The sequence below is a fragment of the Miniopterus natalensis genome, chromosome 11 (genome assembly GCF_054644295.1).
Source record: "Miniopterus natalensis isolate mMinNat1 chromosome 11, mMinNat1.hap1, whole genome shotgun sequence".
NCBI classification, from domain to species: Eukaryota; Metazoa; Chordata; class Mammalia; order Chiroptera; family Miniopteridae; genus Miniopterus; species Miniopterus natalensis.
In genome coordinates this window covers 31,810,991-31,825,423 of record NC_142091.1, presented here as the reverse complement: position 1 = coordinate 31,825,423, position 14,433 = coordinate 31,810,991, and the positions used below count along the sequence as shown (strand labels likewise).

Genomic DNA, 14,433 nt, shown 5'->3' with positions numbered 1-14,433 from the left:
TTTCACAGTGACATTTATTACATTCATAACTTGGGAAATTGTCCCCATATCTTGAAAGAGCAGTTTTACTTTGCATCTCCAATTTTTTTTTTTTGGTGTCATTTCAGTGAAGATTATTTATTTGTATATCCTGAGAATAGTTAGCCAGATGGTGAGAGTGTGTGGCTTGCATCTCTTCTGGGTGTCCAGGGAAGACATAGCCCAATAAAGATAGAATCAGTAGTTGTAGGTACCATACAAAGTGGGTACTGCTCATAGATGATAACTGAATGACTGTAGCTTTTTGTAATTGTTACCTTCTGACCCCATCCAAAAAGAAAAAAATAAGTGAATGTCAGCTTAGAGGAATAGAAAGAGCACTAGATTGGGTATCTGAAGACATGGATTCTAAATCTGACTCTACCTCTTCCAAGTATGGGACTTAGGATAGCTAACAAATCATGCTGGGCCTTGTGTTCCTTACCCACCAAAAGGAGGAAGATGAGACTCTATATTCATTTATGGCCCTTCCAACTGTGATAATCTATAATTCCTTGTGCCAAAAAACCCCTCTCAGCATCATCGTAATAGATTTCTTTTCCAAACATCAAAGAGCAGGGTATTTACATCACTTTGATTTATAGGGGACTCAAGAGGTTTTCTATGGAGAGAATTTACCCAAGGTCTTTTTGTTTATGTTCCCTTTCATAAATCAATGGAAAAACAAAATTTCCTAGTTTACTCAGGTATACATTTCCCTAAACAGTAAGAAAGATTTATTAAAAAGTTCCTGCTAAGTCACTGTAATGAAAATTCTTTTAAAAATTCTTATGGTATTTTTCAACAAAAGTGAGGATGAATGAAGAAAATAGAGAAATGTTTCTTACAACAGAGTAAGATATTATGAGCATATAAAATCAAAGGCTGCCAATTTGATATGGTTTTTATAGGTTGTTGAAGTTTCCATTTTCACAGAAACGTTTCTCCATCAGCCTGAGTCCCATCATTAAAATTCATTCCCTTTATTTACTATTTTAGGAAAAGACAAAGGAGGCCTCAAATATAAACTACTATAATATCTTAGTAATTTTAATATTAAATAAGGACTTTACATAACCCTCTAAAGATGACAATTTTCACACATATTATCACATGATGAGAAAATCGAGACTGGGAGATTAAATGACTTGCTCAGGGTTATCTAGATAGCAAGTAGTAGGACCAGAACTAGAACCCAGTCTCCTAAGATAAGCCAAGTTCTCTTTAGCCAACATTCTCTATGGAAAGAGACTGCATGAGATGGGAGGTGGGGCTGTGGGGCTGAGGCCTCTGAAGACATACTGACCAGAATTCAAATTTTGATTCTATTTCTTTGCTGTTTGACATGAAGCAATAACTTAAACTCATTTTTGTTCTCTGTAAAAGTCAAGAATAAGAATATCATATAAATAATATAGGGGCAATAACATACATAAAATGCTTCGTGTTAATAGTGCATAGTACTAATCTTTTTGTTTTTACTACTCGATGTAATTTTAATCTTACAACTAGGTTGAGAGAAAGAATAGGAATATAAAGATACTTTAATGAGAGGCACTATTTTTTTTTTTTATGTACCTTCCATTTCAGCTGTAATAGTTGTTTGCATTTTATCTTATTTCACATTCTTCCTTGAGTCTGCATGTGCTATCTATCCCCTACCAGGAGTGCCCTTCCTCATCTCTTGACTTTCTGATGACTGCCTACACATTCCTTCAAGCTCCAGCTCCAGAGTTATCTCCTCTTTCATACTTTCTCTGATGCCATAGGCTGTTCTTGTGACATTCACATAGAACGCAAATTCCCTTTTAAATATTTATTAAATGCCTCCTGTGGGGCTAGGGAACTCTGCGAGGGCAACATGGGAGCACTTCACAGAACTGATCTAATTTTATTTGTTTCTGTTCGTAGTTCCCACATGTCGGGATTTTATAGAACTTTTCCATTTAAAAAGTGAGGGCTAATGTAAAGTTGCCAACTTTTAATTTTCTAAGTAAGGATATAATAAACCACCACACGATAAATGGCATTTGATACCTTAATATAAAATCTCAGGATAAAAAAAATTAACAGATTAAGATTTTTGGAAACTTCATAGAGGGGGCCTGCAAACAAGCCTTGGGGGATTCACTAGTTGAAATATATTTTGTCCCGGTTTGATAGTTCTTAGAGATTTTTTTCTCTCATTCAATTTTACATTCCTAGTGCACTGCTCTCTGTCTAGTAGGAAGTAGTCAATAAATATTTATGAATGAGGCAGTGACTTTGCCTCTGAGCAAATACATCTGAGATCCATGGTAATGCCTGCGGCACAGAGCACCTGTGAGAGGACATGGTAGTAGTGAGAGAGTAGTGGAGCTGTATGTGTCCTGATATAATTTACTTCAAAAGTTTCTCAGGCCCCAGCCATTCAGAAGATTTTTGCAGAGTTATAAGTGAAATTGTCTTGCCAGAGGACAAGAAGGAGGTGGGGCAAGAAGTAAGGTACTGAGGCAGAGCACTGTAGGTAGAAATGGACTCTCTTCCTGGGGCACCATTTAAAATATTACAAGTGACATCTTAGGTGGATTAAGAATTATAATAAGTATAGATATAGTAAATAGATAACGTTCATTTAACATTCATTGTGTCAGGCACTGTTATGTTATTTGTGTGCATTATGTCATTTAAACATTTCAACAACCCGTTCAGGTGATGTGATTACTATTCCCATTAGACTGATGAAGAAACTGAGGCTTGCGGTGGCTGAATGATTTGCCCAGCATCACACAGTTAGCCAGTGGTAGAAGTAGGTCTCAGTCCTGATATGTTTGTCTTTAGAGTTTACCAAAACTCTTGGATCCCTTTCTAGCCACATATTTCCACAATGAGCAAACTTTTATATGACTTTTCGTTCCTTTTTAAAATGAAGAGAAAGTGAAAATGTTTCTTTCTAGCCAGGATTTTAAAGCTCGTAGGGTACCCAGTTCTTTCTACTGAGAAGCTGTGCGAACTAAAGCAAGTTCCTGAACATCTTTGGGCTTCAGTTTCTACATCTCTAAAATGAGGAGGCAAGCCCTCCTTTCTGTGTTTTTGGGAGGATTGGATGGATAGCATATGTAAAATAGCTATCAAAGCCTGTGACTTCTAAAGGGGGTTTCATAATGTTCATTCACCAAGGGCACTAGTAAGATAAAATATTTTTGGTTTAAAATCATATTAAATATTAGAGAGAGGATGAGAGCAAATAGGTCATTACTCTGGTGAATAAAGATGCCTATATGTACACAATTTTTGAAGAGCCACGAGGATTCTCTTTTCTGCACCCTCATTTCAATAAGGACATAGGGATTAGACATTTCAGCATAGGGGTAAGTTTATATTTGATTTACAGCACTGATGCACATTTGCGGCATCTCAATATTCCATTCCTTGACTATAGATATAACAAGCTACTTCAGCAAACCTGAAATGGCAAGATAAATGGAAAATGCTTAATCATTTAAAAAGAAATAGCAAAGAAATGAAAAGACCAAAGCATGCATGGGTACCAGTGAGACAATTTAAGCGCAGGAAGTCTATACTCTACTTTTTGAAAGATTGACAAATGGTTTCATTAAATAGTCAGGATATAAAATCAAAAGAGTTCATCTCTAGTATTTTTACACACAAACACTTTCAGAAAGAAGTGTACATATCTATATGCAATCTCATTTTGGGAAAAAGTATTGTTCACTGAGAAAAGCAAGTTGCAGAACAACGTGTTAAATACGAACTTATTGGGTTTGTATAAACATGGAGAAGGCATGAACAGTTCATGACGGGATGTCACATTGGGAACCTCAAGACTGGTTGCCCTGAGGGGAGTTTGGGGTGAGAGGTTTGTTTCTTGAACATCTTTGCATTATTTCGCCAAATGCAATGAGTATAGATTACACTGGAACAAAAACAAAGATATAAAAGAAAAAAATTTTTTAGTCTTTATTTACCCATTAATTTATTAATTATTCAATATTTACTGAGTCCTTAATAGCAATACTAAAGATTGGTCCTCTCTGTGAATTGCCAGACTTTTTCAGAGGCATGCTGGCTAACTGTGGTTTTACTTTGTGGGGTTAGCAGTGTGATTCTGAGCTCTGTCCCCAAATCCTATTCTGTTCCCCTTGGGAATTAACAGGGCATATTAAATTCAAGCCACATGTAGTTAATGTCACTCCTTTCCCTTCCACTTGGAGTTATTGCACCAGAGAGAGGACTGATTGACTCCCCAATTCCATTGAATTGTGGGTGGCCATTGGTGGCAAGAAGTGGAATTTATAGTCGAAAGACAAGAGTTTCAGGCCTGACCGCTCCGTTGACCAGACATGCAATATTGGTATGCTACTGCTTCGTTTTGAACCTCAGCACCATCTTCTCTCCTCAAGTAATAATATCTTTCTTAGGGTATGGCTACAAAGCTCAAGTAGGATCATATATTGAAAGTCTTAAAAAATGGCAAAGTGATGGATAAGTATATATATTACTATTTCTCCACCAAGAACTTGTGCTTTCACTTCCTAACAGAGGACTATGACACAAGTTTACAAGTATTTGCCTATTTCCACCAGAAGCAAGGCTATATGAGTTTGAATGGCTCTCAGAAGTTCCAGTTAGCCCCAAAGCAACAACTGACACATCAGGCAAATACGACTTCTTCGTGGTCATGATCACAAACCCAATTAACCAACAAACATATCTGACCTGGTGTAATCGTCTTCAACAAGCATGTGCTTTGGAATTGGTGAGTACCTTCCTGGAGAGATGGGCGGCAGGGAAGTTTTATATTCTAAAGTGCCATTGTTGCCAGAAAGTAGATGGTTTTCCATTGGTGGAGAATATGCTAAGAGGTGAAAAAAGAAAAGAAAAAAAGCCCGTTATGTGGGTGGTTCGATAGAAAGGCTTCGCTACATGCCAAGGGTTTTCTTGTCCTCCAGGAGGGGGCGAGCCACTGTTTGTCTGCATTTAATATGTATAAGCATATAATAACCTTCCGGATTGGAAAGATGTAATAGCACTTATATCTGTAAGCCCAGTCAGTGTAATTAGGTGAAGGGAAGAATTGGAGGAGAGATTTAGCAACATGTTTTCAGAACAATGATTAATTTTTCTATTGAAATAAAAATGTTAGCTTTCTAAGTACAGAGCGCACATTCTTTTCACATAGTTAATGTCCAATCACCAGAAGCAGAAGGCTTCTATGAACAAGTTCTTGTATAGACTTTCACCCCAAAATATGCTGTATTCACACCCCAGAAAGACTAAGAACTCTGGTCTTTCTTTTCTATTCACCCACCCTAACTCATCTCCCTTTTGGGAGACTGAAAATTGCTCTTAACTAGGCCTCCTGCCCCCCCCCCCCCCATTTTATACACCGAGAACTGGGAATTCCAGTTCTGACCAAGGGGTTCTCTAGTTTAAATGCTCTTCATTGCCATGATAGTACTGAATATTTGCTCTTCCTTTCACCTTTCTTACAAGATTGGCTCATTTCAAATCTCCCTTACACATGTCCTATGGCCCCTAAATGAAACCTGTTTTTCCCAACATCTGGACCTTTGTTCCACTGTATTAACTTCAACAACTTCTGCCTCCTGTCCCATCTCTGATATAAAATCTCATCCATTCTTCAGGATAAAATTCAAATGCCACCTTCCACATAAAGATTTTTTTGATCTTCAAAGACACATGATATCCCATTCCTTTGAGTGCCCCAAAGACATATATTTTTTACCTCCTTCCTAGCATATACATCTTTTTATTTTGCCACATGTGGTTGCTATTTATATATCTGAATTAGTCTTCCTTCCAATGAAAACCATGATTGTATCTCCTTTGTATCCCACCTATATTACCTTACATGATGTTTTACATATATTAAAGTTACTCAATACATATTTCTTGATTTTGTTTTCTCTCTTTGACATTGACCTTATATGCCCTTCACGAAGTGGCTCACAGAGTCTCAAGGCTGACATTTCTAAGTTCATCCAGTTTGAAAAACTTTGAAGTTCAAGCTCTTTCATAGCCTAAGGTTAGACTGATCTCAGATTACTGCCTGCTTGAAAAAAAGACATATTTTGGGGCAAGTCATTTTAGAATCACCACTAAGAAAAGCAATAGCTAACTTAATGGGCAGGTAAAATTATCCGACCTTTAAATTTCTCTCAAGAGAAACATCTAAATCTAAGAAAGGTTAACTGACTTGCTTAAGACCATAGTACTAATTAATGGTAGGTCCTGAAGACATTCTGAGTTTCCAACCCGACACCTGGTTCCTCAAAATCTCAGAATGAGAAAACTTACTGATGTCAACAAAACTGCCTCTTAAACTTAAAAAAAAAAAAAAAAAAAAAAAAGAGTTGCTTCAAAATTTAGTCCCTGAAGACAGAACCTTAGGTAAGATTCTTGTCAACTTACTAAGAAGAGGAGACACGGGGCAGCACAGTGTCTCATAGTTATCGCCCGGTAAACCCCCACCTCCAACCCCTTTCTACTGCCATAGTGACTAGCAATTTTCTCTGGCTTCCTACCAATATAAGAAATTCTGGTAAAGTAAGAGCTGTGATGATGGTGATTAAGGACCATAATCTCACCATTCAAATACAAGATTCTCTCCCCCAGGAAGAAGCATAGTATTATCCTGGGTCTATTTTGCCAGCCTCTCTTTCCCACTCTGCTACTATATAGATTTGAGCTAGGAAGAGAAAATATTATGGCATAAGAGCTATTATGCTTTAGGGACTTCAAAAATAGCCCTTAAAAATGAGTTGCCCCTATGTTATTGTAACCACGCTGTCTACACCATACATTATTAGGCCCTTCCATAGTGGCGGACCTGCCAAATCATTAGGGTGTCTCACCTCCAAAACACTAGCTAAAGCCCTGTAAGGCAGCGAGGGAGTAAAGTGCAGGATCCCTCTGAAGTATTCCTGCAGGCTGAACAAATGTGGAGCTACAAGCATAGGACTTTGCCAACTGTTGCAGAATTCTAATCTCACAAACCTGGCATGCTATTTGAAGATGACACGGAGTGTGGTACTTACAGTGAGTAATATCAGGTGGGCCGTAAGGATCAGTCATATAAATGGTGGTGGGTTTGCCAACTTTTAGATAAACTACATCTGATGTGTTCTTCAATATTGCTACTGCCTCTTCGTGTGTTACTTCTTCCAGACTGTAGTTGTTTACCTGAGAGGTGAAAACATTCAACATTAGAGTCAAATCTATGCAGGCGAAGAGAAATACTCAGGCAAGAAGGTACACAGAATTTTGATCTGATTTAAAGATTAAATTGCAATGATTACAGTGCAGTATCTCTATCATACTTGGACAGAACAGACGGATTGAGGGCATTAGGCAAAGCAGATAAGGTACAGCTGTTGATGCTGAAAAGTAAGGTTGCTTCTGCCTTTTTCTGTGATGAAGCAACACATCATAAAGGCGAGCAGAACACTCTTTGTGGAAAAAGGAAAGCAGCGGTCAAATGTCTTTCTTATTATGCCATAATATTTGTGATTACAGAAGTAATTCATCTTTATTGAACTAAAAAAAAGAAGAAAATAAAAATTATCCATAACCTCCCTATTTGGATATATTTCTCTAAACAATTCTGACCATATTATACACATTGTTTTGGAATCTGCTTTTTAAACCTAGAGAGCGCATTTGTTTGTATCTTGAATGTACTTCGACAATATGATTTTTGTTTTCTACAGAGCAGTCTTGCCTGACTGTAACAATGATTTCACTAATCTCTTACTGAAGAGTGTTTAGTTTGCTTCTAATTTTTTTTCCAGTATAAGTAATGTTGAAGTAAATCTTTTCTGTATTTGTGTACAACTTTGATAATTTTTTCAGGATAAATCATACAAGTAGAATTGCTGGACCAAACTGCATGAATAAGGCCTCTGATACCTACTCCCAGCGTGCCCTCTGCAAACAAGGACCAGTTTACTCTTATACCAACTATAGGAAAGCCCCATTTTCCTACAGATTCACCAAACCTGGCTTTTCTCACTTTAAAAAGCGTACCCATAAAATGTCTCATTTAACATGAGTCAATTTTCTAAAGAAAGAGTGCTGATGTTGGGACCTAGGGCTTGGCAGGTGAGCAAGTTCAAGGGTACACTATTGCCATGGGCTTTCACAGCAACTCCTCTTCGTTTATTGGACAGAAAAACCTTGGGACACCAGCGCAGTTATCACTCCATGGCACTGGCAGGGCAGCGGGTCTCGGCAGTGCTTCTCTTCAATGGTTTTAAAATATTCAGGAAGTATTTTAAATACCTAGGTTATTCTTATTTGGCTACTATTTCATTGTGACATTATTCTTTAATAAGTTTCTGCTGAAATAATGTAGAATTAAATGAATGTGCCAAGATTAGATCCCTACATATTTTCTGTACTATCTGGTTAGCACGTTAGTCACAAAATACCTTTCAGCATTGCTTTTTTTTTTTTCTGGCCTCATGTTGTTATATAAATTCCATGTGCCACTTAATGCTTGCTGGTGTAGCCCACATTAAGGACCCTGGAACTGGAGGAAACTGAACCTGACTGAAGAGTATGAATTCTGACTGTGGACTCTCCAGTAAGCTGTAAGCATCTCAATATGTTCCTGTGATTTTTTCTAGACAAGAAACATTTTCTTAAATTCTTTTGTGCTTCCAATGCCTAGTACTTGTTCATTCATTGGTCAAATGTTTATTGAATACCTGTTATGTGCCAGTCACTGTTCTATGTATTAGAGATATAGCAAACAATAAATGATAATCATAGTAGACACAGAGCTTGTATTCCACATCAGGCACTGATCTAAATTATTTTACATATACTAACACAACCAAACCTCACAACAACCTGTGAGGTAGCCATTATAATTATCTTCATTTTACAGGTGAGAAAAGCATGTCTCCAAGAGGTTAAGAAACCTGCCCAAAGTCACTGATCTAGTAAGTGGTAGAGGCAGAATTAAAAACCAGTCAGTTTGGCTCCAGAGATCACACTTTAAATACTCATCTGTATTACTTCTTCCAGACAGACAAGGTCCCAGTTTCCCTGAAACACATTCTAATACATTCTTCTTCTTCTTTTTTTTTTTTTTTTAATATGACTTTATTGATTTCAGAGAGAGGAAGGGAGAGAGATAGAAACATCAATGATGAGAGAGAGTCATTGATCGGCTGCCTCCTGCACACCCCCTACTAGGAACCAAGCCAGCAACCTGGGCATGTGCCCTGACCAAGAATCGAACCAAGATCTCCTGGATCATAGGTCGGATACTCAACCGCTGAACCACACCAGCTGGGCTCTAATACATTTTAAGGACACAGTTGTTTATGGACTGAATGGATGGAATAGACCCATGGAGAAACTGAAAATGTAGAGGTACTACAAATATGGGAAACACAATTGATCATGGCAGACCTTATGTATAAGAAAAATAACAACAATAATAATAAGAGCTAACATTTAAAACCTACATGTTGTATGTTTTTGGTGTTCTATGTATATGTTTTGACATAAATCATATAACTGATCCTGGTTACAGCTCCACTAGGCAATATTAATAATTAGGTCCATTTTACAGGTGAAAAAATTTATGTTTAAAGATATCTGCTTGTGACAAAGAGGTCACAGAGCCTCCAAAGGGCAGAGGCATCAGTTACATTACAGTCCTCCTGAAAAATGAAAATGAGACTGCCCTTAAGTGTTGATTCATTGAAACCCATGGCTTACATCATCTATTCTTTCACCCTTGAAGAGACAGAGTCTCCTTCCAAGCTGACATATAGAAGTAACATAAATTCCGAAGTGTTATATAAGCCTGTGTAATCAGTAAGCTTCTTGCTTAATCCAGTCACCACTATATTGGTGGTGACTATATTGCATCATCCAAATACACTGACATAGTTGAAAGATAAATAAGTAAAATGGAATGTAGCTTGCTATATCTGTCTCTTCAAACCTTCTTTTATATATTTGATCACTTACTTTAGGACAGTACCACTTGTACCTGGACAATGACTATTTACAAATGATGCTCATATACAATAGTTTAAAATGTGTATCAAAGTAGATTTTTCTCTCAAAAATTACCTATGGTGGCTCTGAATAGTGTGACCAAGGGCCCCAGAATCACCTATACTGACAAAGCAGAATAGAAAAGGAATTTGTTGGCATAACACAGAGGGGATGGCAAGTCAAGGGATAAATACCGAAAGACTAGAAAGCAACTGGATTAGATTATAAATGGCACTGGAGCTCTGCTTTTAACAAGGGCTCATTCTCTCTCCCCAGGGTACAGAGAGCACACAGCTTATTAGATTACTAGTGAAAAAGACATGTGGGCAATGCTTGTTAAATTGCACTTTTGCCATTTTTAAGGTGGGCAGTGAAACAAGCTAGAAAATGGTACCTTCAAGCATGTTTTCTGAGAATGACTTTGCTGAGAGGCTCTTAGACCACAAGGAAAACCTTTAGACTAGAAAGCACAAATTGAGGACAGGGTGGAGGTGAGAAGTGGGGAAACAGAGGATATTGAAGGAATAATGGTAGTTTTAAATGGTGGTAGGTCAGTCTGTTTTTATTTGCGACAAGGAAGTGTTGGAAGATTTACACAGATTTTAGTCATGGAATAAATGGTATGATATTGGCAACAGGTTGCAGTCATTGAAAACACATGATTTTGTGTCCTGCAGACCAGGATCTGAGTCCTGGTGCTGGTAGTTTCTCAGCTAGCCTCAGTTTTGACATTTGTAAAATAGGTATGGTAATAATCACAGCCTCAAAAGAGTATAGATTTAAATGTACTGACCTATTTAAAGAGAAAGGCACATTCAAGTAAGTATTAATAGTAGTTCTTATTAGTATTACTATTGTCATCATCCATCTCTCTTCCCAGGAAACAGAAATTCTTGGTGAAATTTTTTGCTGAGCATTTTCCTGTAAACATCTGTGAACTGATGAGTTTAATTAGGGTACTGTTGATGAGGATTATGTGTGGTTTTTTAAAAAAAAAAAATTCAGAATAGTACAGGATCTGGATCAAAAAGTGCTCTTTTGTGCTGAAGTCTTCAAAATGTTTTTCACAAAAGTGGGTTTATTTGGGTTAATTACGTGTGTGCAGTCTATGAACTCTCAAGATAAAAGGCCTACAGCTGGAGCTGATTGTACAAAGACAGAAGGGACATTATACTGATTGGCTAGTTGCTCTTGTCATTGTTGTTATTGTCTTTTTTCTTTTCTTTTGCATTGAGTATCTGCCTATAATAGTGAACACTGAGCAACTGGCCTGGTTTCAGGAAAAAAATCATGTGCATTTGAATGAAGTATTTCCATGGAGTGTGTGTCTGTTACACACGGCAGGGGCAGGAGGGGGTGCATATGTGCAGCTTGTCTGTGTGTCCATTAGGACGTATGCAATAGGACCATACATGGATGGAGGCCAAGAAAGAGAGGGTGGAGGTAGAGGAGGGAGAGCTGAATTTGAGGACAGTGCAGGTAAGAGAGGGCAAACCAGCTGCAGGAAGAGGTGCCAGGAGAATTGCTTCAGGGAACATGGCAGGTGGTGAGAATTCTAAAGAGAGTAAGCATATATGTATTTTGATGGTACAAAGATGGGAGGTGTGGGGCATGAGAGGGTGGTGACATGGAGGAATGAACAAAGTACTGATGGTAAAAGCCTGGCCTTTCCATATTCATTCAGGAATAGCTATGCGGAGGGACAAACTGGGAGGTGATGAGGGATATCAAAGTGAATGCGAGAGTCTAGAAACATTAAAAAAGTTACAAACTCCAAAGTTAGCCTTTTAAAAAGGAGACAAAGTCTTTGACTGCTAGGTTGTAATATAAATTTAAAAGGAGACCAATCTAACATAGTAATGTTAATGGTATGAAAACAAATATGCATAAATCAAAAACTAAAATCTCTGCAGTACATTGAAATTAATTCTTGTAGAAAAATTGATTTTTAAAATAACTATGAATAAATAGGAAACACTAATAATGGTTACCTTTGAATAATAAATACTTTCTTATTTTTCTTTTCAGAAATGAGCATGTATTAGTTATTGCTAAAATCAAATTAACTCTATTTTTTTTAAATGAACAAGAACAGAAGTTTAAATAAGAAAGAACATCAACTAAGTGCAGTGGTTGCATTATGAAATACACATAGCAAGATCTCATGAGTGATGGAAATTGGAATGGGAAAGAAGGTGATTTTTCATGCTCAGTGAATTGACTGAAATTTATTAAAAATAATGAGCCATATTTTAACTTTAAGTGTTTCTAGAAATAAAGTCAACTTGGTATAATGAAAGTAATATTGAATATAGAATCAGATCTGGTTTCAAATCTTAGATTCAAGAATTTTGATCAGTTAACATATTTACTGAGCATTAATTTTCTTACAGGTAAAATATGGATATGATTTATTTGTTAATTAACTTGTGTTTACAAGAAAGGAATAATAGTATGAGCCTGAAAAAACACTGTATAATAAAAAGCAGTATATAAATAGTAATCAAACATTATAATCAGACATAGTGCTTCTGCTGATCCTGCTACTGGAAATAGTTTCTTCCTGTGCAGGGTTCTTTCTGTGAAAATAATCACCCCCTTCCACAACATCTCATCCTGCAGTGCCTCTTCCCACCTCAGAGACTGACTTCAAGGGCAATGATCAGATCATTTCATCCTGGCATCTCCCCAGCTGACACACTGTAAATAGTAGGCACTTAATAAATGTTGAAATAATAAGCCAAATAAGTTAAAAAGTAACAGTACTGCAAACCAAAGGAAAAGTTTTAAAAATTCCCTATTATATAGGGAGAATGAGGCATCTGTGTTGAGTTTCTATTTTACACTTGTGTCGAGCCACAGAAGAAAGGATAGGGAATGAAAGTCATTCAACCAACAACTCAATTATTGGACACTCACTAGGTGTCAGGCATAGGATATGAGGATAAAAGGCTGGTCTGGAATGTGAGCACCAGGTCACATCAGCTTATGAGAAACAATATGAAAGCTCCAACAGTGTAGATTTCTTCCTCCTGCATTAATTATTGATGTATTTCTTAATCTTATTCCAGAGAGAGAGAGAGAAAGTGAGAGAGCGAAATTGATAGTGATGTGTTGGTTGACTCCAGCTTCTGCATAGTAGCGGTCACTCCAATGGAGAGTATTACATGAACCCCTGCAAACTCACTGGGTACAGGAAGAAATACTTGAACTATTAATATTTATCACATTGATCTTCATCTTTCCATTTTTGTGTATGTTTTAAAATGTGCACAATATATTAGCATAGTTATATATATATCAACTTAAAGTAGAGAAATATACATATATTAAAGGCAATTCTTTGTGGATAGGGCATTTTATTAAAAGAATTTTAAGACCACCACTCCAAAGTAGACACCAATATATGATAACCATGAGCAAGTTCTAAAAACAGGTGGTTAAACTGTATATAAACAAGAAAACAACAACAATATAGTGGAAGGCTTACATAAAATGTCATTGCAATTGCATTGCATTGTGATTTTATTAAATTGGGAAAAATTAGAAAGAAACCCAAGAAATAATTATCCATGTTTTCCCCCCTGTTGTTTCAGAAGTGACTCCAACTGCAGGGGACATAGTTTGAAGGATGAACTACTTGCAAATGCCTGCCAGCCCACTGCTGGAAATTGCTGAATGATGCTGTACCAGCTTCACAGAATGGGCCTTACCACCGAAGCCCCCTCAGAGGGCCAGTGGAGCGCAGCAGAGCGGGCTCAGATGTGACTAGGCAAAGGGAGGGCTGTGGTGCTTAACCTGGATGCACATTAGAACCCTTTGGAAAACTTAACAAAAATTAAAAAAAAAATGAAGTGTGGCTCCTACTCCAGAGATTCTAATTTGGTTATTTAGGGTTGACTGAAGCCTAGGAATCCAGAGTTCAAAAACTTAGCACAGTTTTCAAATGTGCAACCAGGATTGAAAATCAGAGCATTGAGTAAACCGGTGAAAGAAATGTGGTTTTAGAACATGGATGAAAACACATGAATGTAGAGTAGTAAAGGTAAGAGGAGGTGGGAAAATGACAGAGGAAAAGCATGAATAAATATTTTGGGGGTAAAGCAAGATAATTGGTCTTTTGAGGTAGCTTCCATGATTATTTTTTTCTCTATTTTCTCCCTCATGATACTTTTTCTTTCAGAATATTATAAAATGAATCATTTTCTTTCATTTTTAAATTCAGCTTGACAGTTACCTTGGAAGTAATAATTATGTTTTCCTTACGTAAGAGAGGAGAGGCCTATTATTGTTGAAGGTTCATTTTTTTTAAAGCTATTCTTTATTTTAACACTCAAAACAGTTAAGGATTATGTCACAGCTATTTTTGAAATC

The 14,433-nt window shown here is 37.1% G+C and overlaps 1 protein-coding gene across 2 annotated transcripts in view; it reads right to left on the bottom strand.

The window, feature by feature from the left end:
- Window positions 1-14,433, bottom strand: part of DLG2 (discs large MAGUK scaffold protein 2) — a 1,615,022-nt gene that overhangs the window by 405,588 nt on the left and 1,195,001 nt on the right. For both annotated transcript variants that reach the window (XM_016206846.2, XM_087821627.1), the window contains 2 exons: window positions 7,080-7,224; window positions 4,738-4,876 (listed from right to left, as the gene is read on the bottom strand). In XM_016206846.2, coding sequence (XP_016062332.2) covers window positions 4,738-4,876; window positions 7,080-7,224 — 284 coding nt within the window. The remainder of the gene's footprint in view (window positions 1-4,737; window positions 4,877-7,079; window positions 7,225-14,433) is intronic.